The 24,302-nt window shown below is 45.2% G+C and overlaps 1 protein-coding gene across 6 annotated transcripts in view; it reads left to right on the top strand.

Moving 5' to 3' along the window:
* The window catches only part of KDM2B (lysine demethylase 2B), a 116,237-nt gene that overhangs the window by 32,280 nt on the left and 59,655 nt on the right, over positions 1-24,302 (top strand). For 5 of the 6 annotated variants that reach the window (XM_017814342.1, XM_017814344.1, XM_017814340.1 and 2 more), the window contains 5 exons: positions 469-647; positions 3,375-3,481; positions 12,795-12,888; positions 13,749-13,902; positions 23,282-23,397. In XM_017814342.1, coding sequence (XP_017669831.1) covers positions 469-647; positions 3,375-3,481; positions 12,795-12,888; positions 13,749-13,902; positions 23,282-23,397 — 650 coding nt within the window. Of the gene's footprint in view, positions 1-468; positions 648-3,374; positions 3,482-9,361; positions 9,477-12,794; positions 12,889-13,748; positions 13,903-23,281; positions 23,398-24,302 lie in introns of those variants that run through there. The other variant, XM_017814343.1, reaches the window with a different exon arrangement.

The raw sequence follows: 24,302 nt of genomic DNA, 5'->3' as shown, positions 1-24,302 counted from the left end.
AGGCAGTTTGCTCTTTATAGATAATTTTGGTACATGAGTAAAAGCATCTTGAGAGACATATGGATATTTAGAAAATTGCAGTATGATTTGGAGAGCTATTTGTCTTGCCTGCCCCCCGCTACCACATTATATCACTTCTTCATAATTTTTAATGTACTTCTGCTCATGTCAATTCATGTAAAGGAGGAAACTGCTCTCTCCATCTCTGTGAAGCAAAGAGACACCAGGTGACCTGTTCATTGTCACATTGGGTGAAAAGTCCAGTTCCAAGTTAGTTCCTTGCTCAATGTGCTTGCTCAGGACCCGTGGAGGGGCTGATACTGGTCTCTCATGCTCTATTACCAGTTTCCCTGCACTTATTGAAAATTTATACATATCTATAAAATAATATACACATATATATGTGTATATATGTATATATAAAAATAAAGCCCAGGCAGATGTTTTGAGACTCCTCTGTGTTTGCAGGAAGCCGCAGGATCGTGGATGTGATGGATGTGAACACGCAGAGAGGGGTTGAGATGAGCATGTCTCAGTTTGTGAGATACTACGAAACCCCAGAGGCCCAGCGGGAAAAGCTCTACAACGTCATCAGCCTGGAGTTCAGTCACACGAAGCTGGAGAACATTGTCAAGCGCCCCAACGTGGTAAGGGATGCTCTGTGGGGGGGTTTGTTTTCAGCATCTTCCCAGAAATAAGCCATGGAGTGGTTTATTTCATCCCCAAGCTGATGTGAAGCGCCTGGAACTCCTGTCCCTTTGGCGTCAGGAGCTCATTTTCAGCCAAGTAGAAAGCTGGGCTCCTTGACAGTGGAACTTAATTTACTGGAATTAGGTACCTGATGAGCTGTTAATCATGCAATTTGCACAGATACACAGTTCCTCTCAAGGTATTTAGGGGAAATTCCATCCAGAATTAAGTACCTATCTATTGTTTTTCCTCCTCTAAGGAAGCTTAAACTGTCAGGAAGGTTGAATTCATTATGTATGAACCCTCTTATTAACTAGAGAAATGTTCAGGGGGCTCTAAAGGGAAAAAGTTGAAAACACAAGTATAAAATGTAGAAATCCAGACATAATGAAATCAGCATAATCACTGCTATGTCAGAACTGGCAGTAAAGTAAGGGTGTAGATTTGCCCATATTTTTTAAAGGTAGAAGACTCCTGTGATTTTATTCCCAATAGAGTCACTGGCAGTGAAACTGGGCCCTTATTGGTAAAGATGATTTAATTTATCACTGAAATGTAGCCATGTGTAGGTGAGGGGTAGAGCATCAACTCATTAACACACAGGGATGGAAGAAATGGCATTGGGGGTTTCCAGGACACTCAGCAGAGAGTCTGGGCATCAGTCCTGGCTGAGCAGGGAACAGAGGGACCCCTCAAAGCAGAACACTCCTGGGTGCTCTATGATGTTTTATTTTCAGACACTTTCCTCCTGATTTTTAAGTCCTTTTCTAGATACAGCAGCAGCTTTTTTGCTGGGGACATCTCTTGCCTATGCAGGCAATATAAACACCACACTTCTGCCTGAACAGATCAAAAATAGATGGCAGCTCTAACTGCTGATTTGTCAAAGTAATTCTTAACTTTTGTGTTCTGTTACACACAGATCGCAGATCAAATATTAAACACATATTTAGAAGTTTATTCAGATTTTTGCTGTCCTTCAGAGACTTAGTGGGCAATTTGAAAATGCTCTGGGGAGTTCCTGGTGTTCAGCTGATCCTGGTTTTCCCAAACTCATCGTGCTCAGTGAGCTTTTGAAACATCTGTGCAAATTTCCTGGGTGCTTAGAAATGAAAAATGCAGTTAGGTACCTGATATCACATGTAAATGCACATTTCCTAGCTGTTTAATATGGCCCAAGTGCACAATCATTTGTAAAACCAGGAATTTTTAGATCTCACTGAAAAACAGATTTGCATTCCCATGGGAGCAGAAGAGAGGGTGTTGGGGAAGTCCAGCACATAAAGTCAGCTCCTAGTTGAATGCTATATTTGTCTAAGTGGTTCTCTTGAGTTCTGCAGAGCTCTTTGAGCCCACTTAAGGCAGAAATACTTGATTCAGGTTCCCTGTTGTGTAAACTCTGGGTTGCAATATCCAGATGTGGGAATTATTTCAGAATCAGGGCAGTAACCATCAGTTTTGTTTTGACATACAATTGTGATATTCACGGAATGGGACCTGTTTCTCCTTCATAATCTTATGCCTCTTCTCAAAGTGCCTTGTGTTACCAACAGTACCTGGTGCAGATGGTGAGAAAGGGCTCAGCCCCAGTGTGCAGGAATGACATGTGTTAATTGCCCTATTGTGAAAATCCTCAGGGAACTGGAACAGTTGAGTTGACTCACACAAATAACATTTTTGGGTAGGCCTTCAAAGAGAATTAGCAGTCAGGAGGCCAAATGGGGTGCTAACCACGGCTGAATTGGATCTCTCTGGTCTTGCTGCACACAGTCGGGACACAGCTCTGTCACCAAGGCCTAGGACAGGTGTTGAGTCCTCCCTGACCCCCCACTGGAGGTTCAGTCCCACACGAGGCGTTCCTGAGCCACGCTGTGGCTGAGCACAGCACTGCAGCCTGCCAGGGGCTTCCCAAGGCGCCTGGTGCTTTCCCCTGTTTTGAAACCTGGCACATGTGACCCACTTGCATAACCAGAAGGGAGTGTTACAGATATGTAGCACAGACTCCATCACAAACAGAGCAAGGAATGAGTCACAGGCTTGTCCTTGATGTGGCTGTGATGGACACATCGCTGTCTGTGCTCCCACCCAGCTGTGCTTCCATGTCCCTGAGCTACCTTTGCTTTCCAGCTCTTCCTCGTCTTGCAGGATGTTTCCAATTGCTCGGCTTCACTGTTTTCTCCTGCCCACACTCTCTAAAAGTTTGGCTTTTGAACAAAAACTTTGGTCAATTTTATACCCTAGCAGAACAATGAAGGAGTTCACAGCAGGAGATCATGTAATTACTCAAACCAGAATTTGGCCAGAACAATGGTGTTAATGTTCCTTGAAATGTAAGGTATTGGGATACTATAATCTCTTTTATATTTGCATTTTAATGTTTATAAATGGAATTTCTAGGCTGTTGGCTACAAAAATGCATTTGAATACAGACAGAATAGGAGAGAAAGTGCTCACAGGTGCCCGCTTTTGCACCCAGGTAAATTGACTGCAAAACTCTCCTTCCTCTGGGTTGCAAAGGGCTGAGTTGTGGTGAGGAAGCAAGCTGGGTGCACAGGATTTTTTCTTAACAGCAAGGCTCTCCCTGTCTGTGAGCATCTGCTGCTGTCATGGGAGGAGTTTTAGCCAGCAGGAATATGTCCTACTACATGTTCAGTAACTAACAGTTGATTCTGGTGGGCTTTCAGGTGGACTTAGTCGACTGGGTGGATAATATGTGGCCACAGCATTTGAAGGAGAGACAGACGGATGCTACCAATGCTATTTCAGAGATGAAATACCCCAAAGTGAAAAAGTAAGTCTGTTTAAGTCTTCAAAAATCTCTGCTCTTGACTGCCTTGATTAATTCCTTTTACAGTTTGCTGAGTACAGTCCTCAACCAAATCTCTTTGAAAAGTGCATTTTTATTGTTCAGTTTTGAGCAACTCGGTTTTGAAAATGGCAGACTGACCTTAAATAGTAAATTCTCTGAAAGTGCTGCCCAAAGAAATCACTTCACAGGATGCAGAGATGTCACACTGTGTAGTCAGTCCTCCTGTAGGCTGGGCTCAGATCCTTCCCAGGTCCTAAGCCACTAGTGGCTGAGTAGTTATTAGCTGAGAGATGTTTTATGAAATGAACTTGAAGACTGTTTTCAATTAGGTCTGTGACTCCCCAAAAACTCTGCCACTGCCCTTCATGACAGTTTACTTTTCTGTTGATTTTTTCAACAGCAAGATCAAATATTGGACTGACTGCACAGGCTGTGTCTCATTTCAGAGGACCTGCTCAGGGCACGTTTGAGACCAAAAATGAGCAGTTTGTCCTGATTCTGCCTAGCTCAGCTCTAGCTTTTGGGCAAGCATAACCTCACCTCACTCTTTCTTCTGTTTGAATGTCTTTCTTGAAACTTTTCATATGATGTTTGGAAAAAGGAACTATTTGGGGGCCTCAAAATGTGCACTGTAAGTTTCATAGGAGTTAGTGCAGCTGAGATAGGGGTTCCTGTTAATGATGTAATGACCTGTATGGCTGATGAACACCAGGTAATCCTGGAAGCCCTTCACTGCTGTTTCTGATTTAGAGGCATTTTTTATTGGCCAGACAAATGCTGGCAGCATCCCAGGCTCTGCTGTTGAACCGACCTCTGGTGTTCTGAAAATTGCTCAGGACTCTTTCCAAACTGTAAAATACACTGGTACTAACAGATACAAAGGAGTGTGCAGTCAGCAAGTGATACACAGCATTTACTCTTGTTCTCTGAAAATAAACATTCTGGAAGGTAAAGGGCTCCATAACAGAAGAGCCTCTGTGACAGGCATCATGGCAAGCCTGGTCCTACTGTATGCTCCAATGCCTGGTCCAGTGCTCAGCCCCATTGATTTAATGGGAAGCTAAAGATACTCCATTATTTTGAAAGGATCAAACTGCTCGTTAGGGTAACTGGATATGGATTGGAGTGCCCCATTTCACATATGCATTTGGAAATGTCCTAAGTGACTTGCCTGAGGTCACACAATAAGCCAGTGGCAGAGCAGCACTTGCTTCCCAAGTGGTTAGTCAGTTAAATAACGTTATTTATAATCTGCTAGAGCTAAGAAACTGAATCATGATTCGGGGCTTCAGGACTCATGGATTCTACAAGGTAAGAAGTAAAGAAAACAATCCCTTTCCTAGAGCAGGCACACTCTGCATGCTGAAAAACACGTAGCAAGTAAACAAAGCAAGGCAGAAATGGTTTAAAGGATAAGGTAGCAACGTGACTAACAGAATTTAGCAGAAAAAGCAGAGTATGTGCTTGCAGTTCACTGCTTGCATCATGAAATGCCAGATGGTAGGTTTCAAAGAGATTTTAGAGATGTAGCAATTCAACAGATTTTGATGTGGAGTTTTTCCCGTGTGTGGAGGGTGGCCTGGGAGAGAAGAAGGAGATGCCTGATGAAGAAGCAGACACGGAGCCATTGAGGCTGCTGTCACTGGCAAAGGGAAGGTGGAGGTTGACAGCTTGATAAACTGGTAGATGTGATAGGTACAGGGAAGCTAAACAGTGAAGGATTGTGAGCACTTGAAATGTGACAATAGAGTTTGATGTGGGAAAAGGAGTTACCAGGCGTGAGTGTTAAAGGCGAGGGTGATGCAGCTGGAGTGATGAGGATGTTGCTAGTGAGCATCATCTCACAAAGACTAGAGAAGGATGATTTACAGCACTGTTGGCACAAACCCCTCATCAGTTTGAAGAAGCCACAAAGATAAAACCAGTAACAAACAGTGATAGTCTGGGAGCACAACAGAAGCTGTACCACATCAGGACAAAGATCTGTGCTTCTCAGTAACCTGTCTGCTGTTGGGTGCTGGCATTGATGCCCTGGGAGGAGTGTAAGAACAGTTTGAGCATAAAATGATGCCACCCCTAAAAATTATCATCTGAGCTTCCACTGTCTGCAGTTCAGGCAGGGGCTTTCCTGAGGTGGAAGTGGTTTCTGTGTGCTTGGTGGCTCTCGAGATTTCTTTTGCATGAACTTGTCCAGTTTAAAGGTGAACTCCTCGATATCAGCTTTCTCCATCTTTGGCAATTCAGACTGGCCCTTTCCTGTAGAGATACTAGTCCCAGCTATTGCTGTGAGTACCCAGAGGATATAAGCCCTTATTAAGGAGATCACGTTCAGTTGCGGAGCTGCCACTTGTTCCATGCTGCCCATTCATTCTTTTATGTGAATTGTCAATATCCTTATGCTTTATTAATGACTGTTGTTGCTCGGGAATGGGATGGTTCCATTTCATTCTTGCTCTCAGCATTCCCACAATCCTGCGAGTTTGCAGCGTGCCATCCCCACCATTAACGTGTTCCCTACAAACACAAAGCACTCCAGCGAGAGCGCTGCGGTTTCGCAGACACAGATGGCACTACCAGACACAAATGTCTGTCTTGGCTCCTGCACGTCGAGTTCCGTGCTGGGAGTGAAGTTAGAGAACGCTCCATCTGCCGCGCTGCCTCGGTTACCAGGAGCCCTGTGTGCGCTGGAGACCGCCCTGCCTTCCACTTGGACCCGCACCATTAACTTTTATAAAAACCCCTCTGGGTAATGAGGTTATTTTTCTGTCTGTAGGTAAGTGACTGCTTACCTCACAGGAGCCTGAATTGAGTGGAAAAACGGTTTATGTCAAAAAAACTTTCCAAGTACTATCTCATAAGCAGTAAGGCAACGTGAGAAATGAAGAGGATGGCTTGCTGAGGTGGAAGTGTGGCAAACTTCAAACTGGTATAAGCTGGCATTGCCCCTGCAGTGACAGTCCTGTGCCCACACTGTCCCATCCTCGTTGCTAAAACACGTTGTGCAGCTGCAGAGCAAAGTGGACTGGGGACTGTTCTGGCTGAAAACTGACTCAGAAATACACAAAAATTGGTTAGTTTTCAGGCCACCCAAACCACCACATGGCTGCATAAATGCTTATGCCAACAGAAGGGCAGTGCAGAAGTGTGAAAAAAAACATAGCAGTGGGATCACTCCACCAGGTGACACCGGGTGAGCAGAGCGAGCAGCTCACTGCTGCCAAGGAAACCTGTTCCTTCCTCCCCTCTCTCACATTCTGGGGTGCAAGTTGCTGAGAAGAGCCTTGCAGACATGAGACTCTGGATGAGAGTGGGAACATGCTATGTAACCAGGAGCCAGGGCAGCAGGAAAAGGCAGTGCTGTTGTAACATCAGCTTTTAGGTGCAGAAGCTTGTTATAGCACCATAACCATTTTTAGGTAGATCAAAACAAGCTCAGATTTAGTTTTCTGTTTAAATTCACCCAGGACTGAAGCAATCTGGATACAGCTGAACCCGAACCAACAACAAAAAAAAGTACTAATTTGATTTTTCATTTATCAAAAGAAATAGCCCTGCTGAAATTATTATCCTCTTTATTAGGTTTTGTGTTTGTAGCCTTGCAAGATTATTTGCAATACAGTGGCAGTGAAAATAGCTACGGTGCAGGACTTGATGACTGTAAAAACAGTAACAGGCACTTCTAAGAACTTGATGTTTGTGCTAGGGAATGAATGAAAATGAAAGCTTAGTCACTACAACACGCTTTTTGCGTTCAAAATTCTTCTTATTAAATATCTAAGCACTTTTATAATAGGTCTTTATATTGCTGCTCTCCTTCATCGGAGGATGGGGTATCTTATGTGAAACATCCACCTGTTCTCAAAAGGATGTTGCTCTGTTAGCATGTCCTCAGCCCTATTTTCCCTCTCCCAGGCTGTTATTCAGCCACCCATTCCTTTCTATTCATTCCTTTACTAAGTAGGGATGGATTTAAACAGATGCTAAAATGCTCTGCTGAGCTGTGGTCTAATTAGAAGCTGAGGGTGAGCCTCTGGAGACAGCGATTGCCCTTTGAATCCAGGGAGCTCACAGGTCCCCCAACACCCTGGTTTGTGCACGTGAGAGACTGGTGTGCGCTTTGTATGTCATTTGTGAACTGCTTTTGATACAAAACTGCTCTATAAGTACAATTCAGTGCAAAAAATCAGACCAACAAGTGCGAGTTCTCACTAAGACTTTCCAAGCTCGCAAAGTAAATAAAATGGGATGTCTTCACATCATTGCATTTGTGTCAAATCCTCCTTTGTGTAGAGATTGGAGGACTTGCAGCATCACACATGTAACTCAAATAAGCTGTTTAAAACAGTTTGTGGTGAGTCTGGAGCTGAACAGCCATGCCACAGGAGGGAGAGTGAGTCCTGCTTTCACAGACACCGAAATGCTGTTCAAGGGGCACACGGGCCTGACTCGCTGTGAACTGGCAGCTTGGTTCATTTCCCTGTGGTGGTGGATGCCTCCTCAGAAATTTAAGCCTCCAAAAAAAAAAAAAAAAAGGAGGCCTCTTCATTCTTAAACTTCTTAAACCTTCCAGCTCTCATTATCACACTTTACAGCCTGGCATGGAGGGTAGCTGGGCACCGTGCTGCTGACCATCTTCGCGGGCTGTCAGTGCCAAAATCTGGCGGCTGGAGATCAGTCTGTCCCTGTGAGCCCACCCCGCACACTCTCGGTGTTCCACCTGGGCTGGGACCCGGCAAGGGCGGGACGAGGGAAGTGTTGTCACACACTTCGGCCCCAGTGTGGTGTCTGAGTGTGATTTGCAGTCGCTTCACAAACTCCTCCGTGCGTGGCAGAAAACAAACTTCTCTTATCTCGGATGTTGTTTCTGTGTGACTGAGTCGGATCGTAACCCCCTCGGGGCAGGAGCCGGGCCTTTCATGTCCGTTTGAAGTGCCCGGTGCGCGCACGGGGTGTGGTGATCACGGCGTGGGGTTGTTGGGGTTGTTTTCGCCCGGGCTGAGGGCGCTGGGTATCGCTGCCCAGGAGGGAGACGGGGGCGGAGGACGGTCCCGGTGGGCACGGCACGGGTCCGAGGGGCCTTCTACGGGCAGGGCCGGCCCGGCTGCCACGGGTGGGTGCTTGGGGGCCCTCTATGAGGGGAGAGCCCGGGTTCTTCATCCCTGACGGGCGAGCCGGGGCCCTCGGTGAGGATAAGCCGGGGGGCTCATCCCTGTGGGGGCAGCCGGCGCTCATCCCCGAGGAGATGCTGGTGCTCATCCCCGCTGGGGCGCATCCCAGAGGAGAAGCCGGGTTCATCCCCGAGAATATGCTGGGGCTCATCCCCGCGGGAGCAGCCGGGGCTCATCCCTGAGAAGCCGGGCTCATCCCTGAGGAGCAGCCTGGCCCTCCCGGCAGTGGCGGGGCCGGTCTCTCCCCGGTGAGCCGGGGGTGGGAGCGGCAGCCGGGCCGGTGCCTCTCGGGTGACAATGGTTTCTTTTGTCTTGCGGCGCAATTTGTGGCTTCCAGTTGCAGGGCCCCAGTGTGGGAGCGCTGTCGGTGCGGGCCGAGGCGCCCCGAGGTAGCTTTTGTTCCTGCCGTCTCCTTCCAGCTCCCGCGCCCAGGCCCGGGAGAAGGGGCCCCGCGGTGCCGGGATGCTGCCGGGGGCCGCCCTCCTCCCACCGCCGGGAGCGTCCCTCCCGCGCGGGGATGAGGAGCCAGGCCCGCGCCTTTCCCCGCGCTGGCACTTGCAGTTGGCTCATGGGTCTGTGGTATTCGGTTTCAGGCTCAGGGATTTCAACCAGCCGGCGCTGCTCCTGGGAGGAAGGAAGAGTGAGCTATACTTTTCTCATTGGCCCGAACAAAAAACAGAAGCCTCTGCTGGGGTTTGGGAGTGGTTTATGGGCTGAGCTCAGTGGCAGGGGAGCCCTCGCAATGCCAGAGGGAATAGAGCCGTATGGTGCGCGGTGCCTATTGCGGGAGAGAAGGAGCTGAGCTCAGGGTAATGCTGCTGCCTGTGCGTCCGCTCGCGTCTCCCCGAGCCCATGTGCATGATCGCTGCTCGCCCTGCCCGGCCGTGCCTTCGCATCCCGGCGCGGCTCTCGCTGTCTTTGTTTCTCTGTTTGCTTGCGGGTTTGTAGCGATGCGTGGCGAGTGCATTGTGGGTTTGCCTGGGAGTGTGGTCTCTGCGCTGGCTTATGGAGCGGTGTCTGTGTTGTTTCTGTGTTCCCAGCTCGCTGTGTTTGCTTAGTGGTTTAGCTTCGTTTGTATCATCTCCCTCTCTCTTTTTTTTTTTTTTTTTTGGATCTCCGTGTTTGTTCTTCCCCGTGAGTTTGCAGGTTACTCCATATTTCTTCGCATCATTTCTCTAACAAATTTCCCCAGATGTTTGGGGGTTTTTTGGGGGGGTGGGGGGGAAAGTTCTCCATTTCTCCACACCACAAATCCTTCTTTCAAAATAACAATACATTAAATCAAACAATTTCAGCCTTGTGGAGAACATAAACCAAACTCTTCAGTGGGGAAGGGAAGCTCCCCCACAACAGATTACAAGCAGCTGCATGTTTTAAAACCCTGACTGAGGCTGTGCAGGGAGATAAAGTGGAGTGGGCAGGGATTGGATGTGGTAGCAGTTGTGAAAATATTAAAGTTGGGGCATCTTTTGCGTCGCCTGTGTTTTCAGGGTGTAACTCTGATCAGGTTGTGTCCCCATGCCCGATGTGGGAGTGTGTTCCTGTACCCACTGTACCTGCTTGGCCCAGAGCTCTGTGACCACAGCATGCAGTGAGATGTAGTTCCTAGATTTCTTTCAACATGGAAGCTGTGTTATGGCTTTTTTCCCCCTGTCCCTTTTTTTTTTTTTAATTGGTTTTATGGAAAACCCCAAAAAGTTGAGTCGTCCCCCAAATTAGCAGCTGCTGGTGACGAGAAGCCGCTGGCTGAGGCTGGAGCAGAGCGGTGCCTGAGATTAGCTGTGGCATGGAGCTGTGCTGGGACCATGTGACTGCGGTGTACATTGGAAGAGGAAGCTGTAGAGGTCAATGCAAAGGCATTGTGCCAGACTCTGGCAACCAGGGGAGTGCTGGATGGCGGAAGATCCTCCCGCAGGCTCCTGAGCCGCCCGGGAGCTGCTGGGCTGGGACAAAAGCAGGCCTGGGAGATTAACAGCAGAATTAAGGCATGGCTCGCTTGTGGATGGAAGGAAAAACTGGTTTATTTTCCAAAGGCTTTGTAGGTTTTTCTTAATCACCATATGTGGCTCTTTCACTAAAACCATCTTCATTGGTAATTGTGTTTAGAGGAGTTTCAAGAAAACAGAGGCAAAATGGGGGAAAACAAGGGTAAGAAAGAGTTGAGTGTTCATACTTATACCTGCCTTGGTGTTTTCTCACAAAACTAAATTTTAAGTGCGTTGATTTGATGGGATTCAATCCTGTTATTTCCTCTCTGAACACAAGCAGATCGACTGCTTCAGGTTTAGATTGTTGACTACTGAGGAATAACTAAAACCAGCTAATGCTCAGGCCATGTTTCCTCTTTCAGAATATCTTAATTCAGCAGGTGATTGTTGGTAGAAAAATTGTCTAGAAAATTTTTGTTAGTGTGATATATTTTACATCTGACCTTTTGGAAACTGAAAATAATTGACTCCATAAGGATTTGGATTTTTTTACTTTAAAACAACATGAACCTCTAATACACAGCACTGCCCACAAACTGAGAATTACCATGCTAATTTTTTTTTTTCCTTAATGAGCAATAATTATTCAATCTGTGACTTTTTGCAGTTTGGCTGGAAGAAAGGCAACTTCCTTTCTGGGCTTCTTTTATTGTTTTTAAATTCTATCTGACTTGTAATCAACAACATCTTGGTAGAGAAAACATAAAAGGAGAAATTAAAAAAAAAAAGTGTTTGGGAGGGAAGGACTCATATTTTGAAATGGAGCATATTGAGAGTGTAGACAGCTTCTTGGCTAGCTGTGATTTTTGAAGCATCTGAAATACCCCAGGGGCAGCAAAAGCTTCTTCCTGCTTCTGAAGGATTAGGAAAAAAAATTAAAAAAATTCCAGAGTGGGCAAGAGGAGAGACGTGTAATTGCACAAGGAGAGGTTTTAATTGTGAGATGAAGGCGCAGGACCTTTTTTGAAGCGCACAAATTGACTGTCTTCATGACAGCATTGCGTATCATTCTGTCAACTCCGGCTCGGGATGTGGTTGCTAGGCAGCGGCTCTTATGGACCCAGAGTGGCTCTGATTTGCCAGCCTTCTGCAGACACATGGTAAGGTCCTTCCCAGCCTATCATCTACAGGGACTTCTGCACGCCGGCTGCATACTGCTGAGCTTCTCCTACCTGCCTGTGAGCAGAAAAAGACACACTTAAATGAAACCCCTTTTTTTTTCTTTTTTTTTTTTTGTTCCAAATCCCGTTCCGGTGGTGTTTCCATAACTCCCCTTAAAAAACCAAAGCAAAGCAAAGCAAAAAAAAAAAAAAAAAAAAAAAAAAAAAAAAAAAAGCCATGAAACGGAGACCGGAACAAGGAAAAGAGGTTAGTGGGTTAAGTGGTGTGTGTTTCCTGCGTTTGCAAAGGTGCCTACAGTGAGGAGGGCGGCTGTGATTCGGCCATTAGTTACAGATGGTGGCTGGAGCCTGGAGATTCCTGCAGCCAGAACACAGCTCTTGTGTCTTTTTCCAGCAATGCCGACTTTAAACTGCTCAAAACCTGTATCCAGATGGCATAAAAAATAGTGGATTTGATCTTTAGCGTTGCTGCCAGCTGGGTCCTTTATGTATTTTGATGCCGAAATGCCTAGAAATGTGAACAAAAAGGAGTTAGTTTGCCAAACGAGGTTTCTGTCCCCCAGTCCTTGCAAAAATGGCATGAGTGGCAAGTAGGTAAAGAACATTCAGGAGGATTTATAGGCAAATTAGATTTTTCAAAACTTTGCTCTTTGAAGCCATTTGTGTACAACTCTTGGTGCAGGTTGTGTCTCTCGAGCGGTGACGGAGAGCATTAAACAGATCACCCCGGGGACTGGCAGTGGCATAAGAAATATTTCTGAACAGCCTCACTTTTAATGTTTTTCCATTCCTTAACTCTGAAGGCTTTCGTTCCTCTCGTATGAACAGCAAACTCAGACGTGGAGATTCGCGTTTTTCAGCAGAAACCTCGTTAGATTCACGAGACAAATCACTGTACTATAAATGCAGAAACTTAATTGGTGGAAGCAGCACTGCACACACAGTTAACCGCTGCAAATCAAGACGTGAAAAATACTGTTTCAGACTGATTCATTTTTGTCCTTCACTCTGCTTGCAGGTACTGTTTGATGAGTGTGAAAGGATGCTTCACTGATTTTCATATTGATTTTGGTGGCACTTCAGTGTGGTATCACGTTTTCCGTGGGGGGAAGGTAGGTGAACCTTATTTGATATTTGTTTTTATTTGTCTGTGCCTCTTATGGAGGGGAAGGGTTGCTTTCTCTTTTTTTCTTCTTTTTTTCTCCTTTTTTTCTCAGTCTGTTTCAGCAGCTGTGTTGATACTGATACACACAGAGTTTGCTGAACTAGAAGGACGTCACTCACCGTTATGAAACAAATGAGTGATTTATTTGAAATACCAAATGTGTTATTTGTGTTGGTGGTGCTTTTGCTGTGTGGTCCAGAAGCGTCTTGCAGCGAGATGTGGCTGTGTGTACCCTTGCTGGGTCAGAGTGCCCTCACAAGTCTCCTTCTGTAGCTAGAGCTTCTGTTCCTTTCAGAATTCCATGTTCCTGTAGTGTGCACAGGCACAGTATGCCAGAACTGAAATATTACAGGATGCAGTAGTGTTTAAATACACAGTGTGTATGGCTACATTCACATCATCTCTGCTTTAGGATGTTTTTCCCAATTGTAGTATAGACAGTGTATGGTGGGAACTGAAATAAATCTGTGGTGCAGATCCTGTAGTCCAGTGAAGTACTATCTCTGTAGTCCAGTGAAGCTGTACTGTACCAACACACTGTTTTGACCTGCAGGTAAACCCCAGGCATCTTCTGAGTGAGATGTTTCTGGAAAAGAGATGACAACTGACAGTTATCCAGCCACTTCCACAACATGGACTAATTGCTGCTGCTGTCTGTGTGTGTGCCTCTGTGTACAACACCTGGAAAACCAGGGTTTTATGCAGAAAGTGGCTCATTTGTCTAACACAGGATGACCTTGGTGGGATCTCTCAGCTATTTATTTTTGTTGACTGTTGGTAATAGTTAAATTTTCATTTTATTTTTAGATCTTCTGGCTGATTCCGCCCACTCTGCAGAATCTAGAACTTTATGAAGAATGGGTTCTCTCAGGAAAGCAGAGTGATATCTTTCTGGGAGACAGGGTGGAACGGTGCCAAAGAATTGAGCTGAAACAAGGCTACACGTTCTTCATTCCTTCAGGTATCTCTTGGGAACTAATTTTTTGGAATCACTGGGGTTGTGTTTGACTAACAGTTCTCCGTAAAACAATTCTTCACACCTAAACCCTGTACTGACCTCCTTATTAGCTGTGGCAGAAGGAAGGCGAAGGACTGAATGCACTTAATTTTCCAGATATTAAGACTTATGGAAAATGTGCTGTGAGGAATCTGTGCAGTGATCACTTGTGCAGTACTGGGGGAGAGAGGACTTGGGCCTCTGGGGTTGTCAGTGCACCACTCCTCCCCAGAGTCGTACTGACTGCTGTTGGAAGTTTGCTGGGAAAGATGTTTTCCTCTTTTTGTGGTCTCTTCTGGCAGGTTTCACCTGCAGTTCAGTAACTGGCTTCTTTGCCTCTATTTGTAACCAGAGGTGGGTCTTGCTTCCCTGATGGAACTCTAGGGAGGTTCCAGTCCTTGGAAGAGCAGGTGCTGTGCTCCCTCAGGGTTGCTTCTTTGGGAAACAGTTTTATTGTTATAACTCTTCGGATTTCTGTCGATGGAGACTGTGCTGAACCTGGAAATCTTCCAGCAGCCCAGCCACCCTCAGTTTTACACTCCTGCCCACCTCAGTAGCTGTGTTGCATGATCCAGGCTCATCTTGCAAAGCCACCAAATAGTTGCTGCCTTGAAGGCTGATGGCTTCAGCCCTTTCTGCTCCTGCCTAAATTGGATTAATGATGGTGGAATGTGTAACACTCCTCATTTAAGACGATATCAGACTTTGCTTTCCTTGACTGTTATGGGACTGTACGTTTATTTATAATGATTTAACACATTGCCTCTGTCTAGGTAGATCTTGCCAGGGAGATAAGTATAGGTAGACTTTCTACATGACAGAAAGATAGGTTGATAGTTTTTCAGCTCTAGAATTAATTACTCTTAGGATTATTATTTTTTAGCCTTAAAGACAGTGCAGGTCATGCAGAGACAGTGACAATGTTCTTCCCAGCTGGGGAGCACTGCTGGGATCAGTTGAAGGCCACAAATGTGCACATTTGTAAGTATTTGGTAAGAATCAGCCTGGGACTGACAGGCAAAATGACTTTGAGGGTGGAGGAGTTAATCCATTAAAGGAATTAGATCTTCCCTTGGAACAGGTCAGAATGTGCTGTTACTGTTTGAACTGGGTGTTTGAGTGTGGCTGTGCTGTTTGCTCAGATCCCATTACTGCATCTTCGTATTTATCTTCATCCTCCTGTGAAAAGGCTCCTCCAAATAAGACTTTCTGCATGTCAGTTTAGTCATGCTCAGCAGCTGGAATACTGCAGGTTGGGAGAGCTTGGACAGGACACAGCTGTAACATGGTGGCTGACACAAAGTGATTCCAAATGGGTTTTTGACAGTAGTTTCTGTTTTCTTAGGAAAGCCCCAAGTACAGAAATGCCAACACCTCAGACATTTTAGGCTCTGTGCCACATTTGAAAAGCATTTATGAATAATTTCTGTCTAAGCACCTCATAGATTCAAGGGTTTTTGCTCTGCTGTACTTTGTTCAGAAAACTTACTTGCAAATCTCTTATTTATGTGAAAGAGCATTATTTCTGTCTCTGTTTTAAGAGTATGGAAATGCCTGATTAAAGGCTGTTCCAGGTCAGTGAGTTGAGCACAGCTGTGTAAAACAGGTCAGTTCCTATGACCTCTTTGCTCTGGTTTGTGCACATACCATGTTAGTTAATGTTTGGAAGTGTTTTTTATGTGCTTTAGAAGTGTTCATAGTGTTTAGGTTCTGTTTATTGGTGTCTGTAAAACCAGTGTGTCCCATATTTTTAGCTGAGCCTGACAAACTCCTGACCAGCCTCAACTCATCCACAAGGAAATACCTTCTAATTGCAGGTTTAGTCACAGGAAGTGTAGAGGAATTAGTGCTCAGATGGACTGTGAATGGAGAACATTTCAGCAAAGGACTGAAATATATCCTGCTCTGCTTCTGTTCTTGAGTAATTTTTGGGAGTGGTCCTAGAAATGATATTGTACCATAGCAGTGTGAGGATGGAGTAGTCAGAGAAGACTGTAGGAAGACCTGTGGGGGAGTGAGAGATCAGAGGCTCGTGGGAAATGGAAGGTTTCTCTGAGAATCTGGGATCAGCAGTAGATCCAGTAAATCCCTGAAACTACAAACCACTTGGCCAAGAATGGGAATCATTCTTACAGAAGGCATAATTACAGTGCTCACCAGGGCCTCAGGGTATTTTGCTTTCCATCACTTCCATCATCCTTTCAGGATTAAGTTTAAACCTGTGCTTCTAACCCTGCAAGGCACTGAGAGGCACGATCTGAACTGTGGGATCAAGGAGGAATTGAGCCCAATATTGTCAGCACAGTGAGTTGTTATGGGCCAAGGTGCCTCTTGAAGCATTTGAGGAGTTCTTCCTAAATATGAGGAGGGGGGAAGTAGGCTGGGATTCTGAGGGGTACTGTGTGAGGGGCCTCATGTAGTGCCGGCTGAACTCCTGGTGGCCCCCTAGGATGGCTCCACACAAGCCCTGCACCGTTACGAGTTCTCACCACCCACTTTACTGGTTCCCACTGGTGAGTAAAGGATCATAACTCTGGTAAAGTCTGTGGTAAAGTGATAAAATCAACTCAGAACCAAGCCTTTGCCATTAATATAACGGGTGTCAGCATAATTGTTGATTGAGAAATACACCATGTTGTGCCATGCTGAAGTTTATGGCCAGATTAGATTCAAGATATTAGACCAGCTGAAGGTTCTAGAGGGCAGGAAACCATAGTTGCTGCCAGTGTCAGTAAATGATTATTTTTTCTTTCTGCAGAAATCTGTTTTTTTCCCAGGATGGGTTACAACTTGGGTTGACTCTGCTGATCTTACTGTAGGATTTTCAAATATGTAGCTTTAAGTACATGGAAGCACATGGAAGAGATGAGATGTTGGACTGCCATTAGATATTGTAGAAGACTTTTGCAGTGCTGATTTATTCAACATTCCTGTGATCAAAATCCAGACAGGATAGCTGGCTGTCAACTGGATGATGTTCCTTTCTGGTTCCTCTTCAAACTTCTCCCTCATGTTGCTGCGATTTTACAGCAGTTGTGTTTCACCTCGAGGCTGGCAGCATTCCACTGAGGAGTAAGCTGTTTGGTTTACTTCATTTTTCTTATGTTCTTTATACTGCACTTTGGGGCCTTTGGCATGGAAACATGCTGTTAGAGTCTCTCTTAATTTCTTGAGAGCTGAAGAATGAGCCACAGTCTAAGAAAATATCCTCGTTGGTCCGTGGCGATTATGATGGTAACCTGGGAGTGCTCCAAAGTTCTTATTTCCAGTCAAATGCGGAAATAATGACCTTTCTCAGATGAATGTTTTTGGGAAGGAAAGTGGACAGAAGGAGATGTTCTGTGTAGACTGCAGGCAGCTATTTGCAAGGATTCAAAGTGTTTCAGATGCTGTCTCAGTGGATAACAGTGGGATTCTGCCTATTACGAGTGTGCGGTCTTAGGTCACCTCTGCTGTGCCAGTGAGAGTTTGATGGATTATTGTGTGATGGGGCCAGAAGGTGGCACATAGTCTTTGTAGCAAGGAGAATGACAGGCTATTAAAATCTGACTGGTAAATTTTGTGCAGGGTGTTGTGCTGGGGCTGCAGAGCTGCCTGGCTATTTCTGGTTGCTGTTCAGCTTTTCCCATTCTGTGAGCTTCCACTGATACTAATGGAAGCTCCATGCCTGGAACCTTAGTGAGGATCAAGTGATGAAGATCTGGAGAGGATCAAAGAGGAGAGGTTTTTTGCCCGAGTGTCTGTTTTCAGATGGAAGCTGACAGCATAATGTTGGATTTTTGGTTCTATACCTGGTGCAGTGCTCTACCTAATTCTTACAAATGATACAAGATTGAGAGTTGCTGGATTACTTTTACTATCAGGGCAAAATTAGTAATTTTTTAACCTTAAAAATGTAAACATGATCTTTCCTTGATGTATTGGGCTGTGGGCACTATTATGATGCAGTCATTCTTCTTTGGAGATGAGTGAAATAATGTTTCATTTACTGTCAGTGCCCACTCTCAGGTTATCTCTTTAGTCACTTTTTAATTTTGAGGTGTACATATTTCATCTTTTCCACCCCAAGTTGTTGTAGAATTACAGGAAGATGTGTGTGACTTCTTTATCACAAAGGAAAATATCTGTTCAGCTACTAATGGAAACAGATTCACCATAGTTTTGTCTTGGAGCTTGCAGGCTGTTTGCCCCGTAGCTTTGTAAGTTAATATTCTTTTTCATTATTCTCAGATGGATGATTGCATCCTTGAGTAGGAATTTGCAGCCCACTGAAGTCTTCTAACAAGTTTGCAATGTTTAATAATACTTGTTTTATAAAATTCAAACGATAATGAGATCATGTCTTTTAACTGTTCAGAAAAACGTTTGTTACTGTTAATTTTACCTTCTTGATTTACTAGAGATGATAACATCTAAATATTCAAGTATCTTAGGAGTGGTGGAATAATTCATAACTGTAAATCAGCTGAGAGCATTTCTGAGCCTCCTGAATAGAATTCCTGCTCAGTGTTGGCTTGGCTTCATAAAGTAGGATTGTTTTGGGAAGGAAGAAGCACTTACTGATCACCGAGAACTGAAATAAAAAACATCAGCTTCAGAAAACCGTAAGTGGATGGGCTTCTTGTTGAGGCTTGACTTGAGGGCTGTGAGCCGTGAGTGTGCAGTGTCTGCACTCCCAAATCCACACATCCCCTCTGGCTGAGCCTGGTGCTGGCGTGTGGTGTGGAGAGCTCTGCTCCCAGGGAAGGAAGGACGGGTTGGTTCCACCTTCCCTCCCTCGTCACTGATATCAGCACAGGCTGGTTTGAGGCTGGTCATCCATGAGGAAGAGTTTTCTAGTTCATGACTAGTCCTTGAAGCCACAGTGTATGTCTTTCATCTGCAGGATTTAATTGTAGCTTTAGGTGGTATTTAGCAGGTGCTTTTGTTTGTGGCTTTCAGCCAAAAATTAATAATATCTTATTCCACTGACTTTTGACTTTTTCAGTCCTTAATCCATTTGTTCTGATATTGCTCCAGTGCTTTTTTTTTAGCATGAAGGATAAAACTGAACTTGTGGCATTTTACTCTGTGTTCCTTTTTGTTTGTTTTTGACAATGTTACAGTTTTTGAGACAGTGACCAAGAGGTGAGGTGTTATCTCCTGTCTTGCACTAAGCCATGAAACACAGAGGGTTGTGCAGCAGTGCCAGGGTTTGTGTGAGCAGCAGAAAGCAGTCCCTGAGGAGAGAACTGAGGAACTCAGTCCAGAGGTGTCTGTGTTGGAGGCTCTGTGGCAAGGTGCTGCTGTGAGAGCTGGAAGTCAGACACACATGAACACAGATGACAGGCTGTTCAGCACAGGGTGATGTGATCACACATGTCAACAGAGCTGTCGATTCATCTGATGAAAAGCAGTGGCACAGGTGAAGGTGAGGCAGGGGATGTGGTGGTGGGGATGATACCAGAAGAAGCCCCTTGGCTGCTCTTTTGTCTGACACATACGTGCAGCTTTCTCCTGTTCTGGAGGTTTATCTTCCTCTCTAAAAACCTTAGTAATTGGGGAGCTGAGAAGATGGGTGTTCTTGTTTGCAAATGGTCACAATGAACATTCATCCTCCTCAGTTTATTTCTGAGTCGTGCTGTATCTAAGCTGTGGGGATGGATTGAATGTGCCATCCAAGCTTCTCTGTTCTCAGAGCTCATTTCCACAATATATTACCCTGATGGAAACTGTTTCCTGTGTTCTGCTCATCTCTGTTTCCTCCTACTTCGACTTTTCTGGTGCTGGCTCCCAGTTTTTCTCTGTACACAGCCTTGTTAATATTAAACCAGGAGATTTTAATGTTTTTTTTTTTTCCTTTGTAACGCCTGTGTCCATCTTCCTGGGATTTTCTGCCTGGTCAATTCTCCCATCATTTTTGTCTAACCTTGCCCATTCTGTGCTGTGTCCCTGGAATACACCTCTTGGCGTTTGTGCCTCTGCAGTTTCAATTATGCACGGACGTTCCTCAGGCAAGTGGAAGCTATTTTGGGATACAGTGTGACTGAAACACCCTGTACAGCTGAGTGGCCAAAATCTATTTTGTGTGCAGGTGACTCCTGTGACAGGGCTGTGTCCTGTAGCTGGCAGAGGGGCTGTGAGCTGGATGCTGCCTGTGGGAGCACATGAACTGCTGGAGATCTGGGATTCCCCAGGACTGAGCTCTGTGCTCAGCAGTGAAGGGATGGTACCCACAGGCATCATCCATGCCCATCTCTGAGCTGTGCCTGGAAATCATCCTATTCCATGCTTTGGCAGGGGTAGGAACTTTACTTACCAGGACTTTACAGTTAATGATTTTGAGTTTGTTGCTTGGTCTCTGGTTTATTTTTATTTTCCCAACTCTGGTGGATTTTAGGGCTGCGTTATTGTAGGGTCTTTATATTGAGAACTGTGTCATTAACAGTATTTAGCAGTATTTTCAGTCTTGCTGTTAGAAATACTTGCATCTTGAAGGAGCTTATATTTAGTTAGTTCAGAAGCTGGCAGTTGAAGGCACTAATTGTTGAAGGCACTAATTGTTTCTAAGATGATTAGTCCTGTATTATAAATGCAAGTAGGGAATTAAAGATGTTATCCACGGAACCAGAGGTTGTCTCAGATAATTTAAGGAAGACTTTAGTTTTGCACCTGTATCAGCTCTGTAACAATAGATGTTCAAAACTATATTTGTGTTTGTTATCTTTCTGCTGAGCACTTATCAGGGCTGGGACACCGTTTGTTGGAGCGTTGGCTCAAGCCAGTGATAGATCCTTTCACATTTCTCCCAGAAATATTGGGACTAGTGCCAAGAAAGTCTAGCAGATACAAAGATCCTTGGCATCTAGTGGGGGCAGAGTCGAGAGGTCAGGGAAGGTGTGATGAGTGAAGCCCAAAGAGCAGGAAACAATGAAACCAGCTGCCCTCCAGCGTGAAATTTTCACTGAGAAAATACAATTTGTAGGAGGAGGCTACTGTGTGGTTGCAGTAGAAGCATCCACTCAAAGAACAACTGCATTGATGGGATTTCATTTTATTGGTTATAAAATGAAGGGATATCTCCTTTTAACCTTTCATATTGGACTAGAAAGCCAGGCTTCTGCTCAGCTACTCCTTTTACTTAAGCTGTAAATATCAGATATCAAATTGTATCTTGAATGATGTTGATCATTCCATTAAAATAACTTGTTGCATCTGTCGTTTCCGGTGTGCTTGGACATCGACACCTCTGCTGAGGGAGCTGCAATGGGAAGTGGTGGTGGGGGCTCTCCAGTGTTCTGATAACTGGCTGTTTCTGAGCTGTCTTCTGCCACCACTCACTTGTGTGGCCGTGGACGAGTCATTTCACTTTTTCGAGCTTCATTTTGTTCATCTTTAAACCTGACAATTAAGGTGAATTGTCACACAGACCTACCCTGTGTTTCAGCACCGAGCCAATAAATTGCTTTGGGGACCCAGCAAGAGATTTGCTTCAGCACATGGCTTCCATTGTTTCCTCCAGGCACAGAAGTCTTTGATTACCCAGTGGAAGCAGTGACTCCAACTTCTTTGACCTTGGATCTGTTTTCCTTCCCAAAGACTAGATCAGGAAGATAATTTATTTTTCTAGTAGTTTGCTCTTAGTACAGACTGATGTATTTCATGTGAGGTGCTGAACTCCTTCAGTTGTGAAGCTTTTATAATGTTCATGTATGTAGTTGCCACCCTACCCTTATATGAAAAAACCCCACATTCCTCTCTAGCTGATTGTTCTTGATTTGGAAGTAATAAACAGGCTGGATCATTGTGAGTGACTCTGCAGCTGAAATTATCCTGACTGAAGCAGGAAAGGTGCAATAATTCCATGAGCTGCCAGAGCCATGAGCCACCCACTGGTTTTATATGTGTCACATTGGGTGTGTGGAATCAGACCTGGGAATTGGCTGAGCCCTGGAACAGGCTGCCCAGAGGGGCTGTGGAGTCTCCATCCAAGGAGCTCCTGAAGAGCCAGCTGGACACAGTTCTGTGCAGCTGGCTCTGGGTGGTCCTGCTCAAGAAGGGGGCTGGACCTCCAGAGGTCCCTTCCACACCTCTACCATTCCCTGATTCTGAAATTCAGAAAAATAATGTATCCAGAGGGCTGGGCCTGTGTTTCCAGAGGGAAAATTCTAGTGTTGATTTTTTCTCCTTCATATTTCTCTCCTACCAACATGCCCTTAAATGAAAGCCTCAGTCCCGCCGTCTGCTCTGGCTCAAGGACTTCTCAGGTAGAGCCTTGCAGGCCTTTATGGTCGAAAGACTGTTGTGGAGGAGCACTTTTGTGGCTGCTAGCTGGGGAACCCTCTAGGCTGAATGGCATTTCCCTGCTCCCTCACTGATGTGGAAGTGAAGGAGAGCTGCCACAGCTTTAATGGAAAGTACTGCACAGTCAGGAGAAAATTGACCGCCCCCCATGTTGCTTTGCTGTCTGCTGGTTTATAAATTGTAATGCTTTTCATTAAAAAAAAAGAAGGGGAAAAAAAGTGTCAAGTCTCTGTGGGTCCCAGATCATTAGCAGGATCAATTCCTTTTTCACTGCAGAGATCAGAGGCTACAGTCTTGCATAGCCAGAGCTTCAGCTCCTGACAGACCAAGCAAACAATGCAGAGGCAGAAGAGCTGGTGTGTGGCTGCCTGAATTGCTGTGCCTGGATTTTCGTTGTGATAGAAGATTCTTTGGAGCCTGTGGAATGAATTCAGTCCCTTGTGGGACTGGATCAGAACAGCCTTATCAGCTCCAGTAATAGAAATGTTAAATCCTTTTACTTGGGGCTTTCAGCCAAAAAGATTTCTCAGTTACTTCAGGAAGTTGATCAAAGGAGGTGAAACTTTCACCTCTGAAGGAGGGCTGGCAGGTTGACATTTCAGACATCTGAAGTTGTGTGTTCTGGTGCTGGTGTGAAGGACGTTTGCTGTGCCTCAGTCCAGTCCCACAGCCTTTGCCCCCACCACTGCTAACATGGTTTGCAGCCCCGCTGGAGGTGCCAGGAGATACGTCTGAGAGCCTGAGTGTATCAAACAGACTGAATTTACTTCTTAGTCATGGATGGGGTTGAGTCACAAGCTTGAGTGTGCTCAGTAAACACTGTAACTGTTCGGTGAATAAATAGAAGAACCTGATTTACAGAGGGTGGTACGTCACAAGATGCCCTTCTACTGTGACTGGTCCTGAAGTGGGGCTATGAGCATCCCATTTAACCTTTCACTGCTTTACCCTCTCATCTCCTGCACAGTGGGGCTCAGGGGGTTGTTAAAATTTGATGATAAATTGCTGTGTAACACTACGTAGCACGAGGCATTCTCAGTTGTTTGCTTTCCCTCTCTAGGGTGGATACACGCGGTTTATACTCCGGTAGATTCTCTGGTGTTTGGTGGAAATATCCTGCATAGCTTTAATGTTCCCATGCAGCTTCGCATCTATGAGATTGAGGACAGAACAAGGGTAAGGACACTTGATTCTCTTTTTAACTGAGCAGTTCTTTGTGACTGATCTGTCATAGTCTCTCTCTCGTATTCCCTCCTGACAAACAACAACTGACGGGATCTCTGTGTCAGAGTCGTTGAAACAAGAGGTAAACACGAAGTAATGAGACTTTCAAATGTTGGTTTATTTTTAGTGGGATGTACTCATCTGTTTTTCCCTACTTCCCACAGATGTGTCCCTTCTGTGTCTTTTGTCTGCCTGTTAAACTTTCATAAAACACCTTCCCTTTTGCATAAAAACACATTGCACTTCACAGACCTTTGTACCAGGATTTCTGGTGACCCCCTGCTTATCATCTCTGTGCACACCTGGGATACCTGAGCCTGGAGAACCAGTGGCACTGGGATGGTTCTGCTGTCCACAGCTGAACTGACAAAGCTGCACAGAAGTTGTGTATGAACTGACTTCTGTAACTGGCAGGATTTTCTTCTCCAGTGACTCGATACTGTGCAAGATTTTCTTGGAGCAAAGAGTCTGGGGTGGGACATTAATCTGAACATTGTAATGTTCATGTGGCTGTAGCATCTGCCTGATGGAGAGGTTGGAGGTTACTGTGCCTCCTCTTAGTTGGGAGTGAAAATTTTATCCTTGGTTAGTAAACAGGGCGCAGAGTCATCATATCCTTTGTAGTTTCATAAAGCAGCAGAATCTGAAGGAAGTGCCACTGTTTTAGTGGACCAGAGGTATGTGCAAATCCAGATGGGGACATTTTTGGAGGCCTTGCACTGAGACAGTACTGGTGAATCACTGGCACAGATGCCAACTGTGGTGTTAATGGAGATTTTGGCTGGCAAAATGGCAGGTAATTGCAATTATTCTTCACAAAAAAATCTTAAAACAGTACATTGTGGACATCAGTGCAG

Source organism: Lepidothrix coronata, unplaced genomic scaffold (assembly GCF_001604755.1).
Source record: "Lepidothrix coronata isolate B3197 unplaced genomic scaffold, Lepidothrix_coronata-1.0 Scaffold44, whole genome shotgun sequence".
Classification (NCBI taxonomy): domain Eukaryota; kingdom Metazoa; phylum Chordata; class Aves; order Passeriformes; family Pipridae; genus Lepidothrix; species Lepidothrix coronata.
Note: the sequence above shows the minus strand (reverse complement) of the source record. Positions and strands in the feature narration are given on the sequence as shown.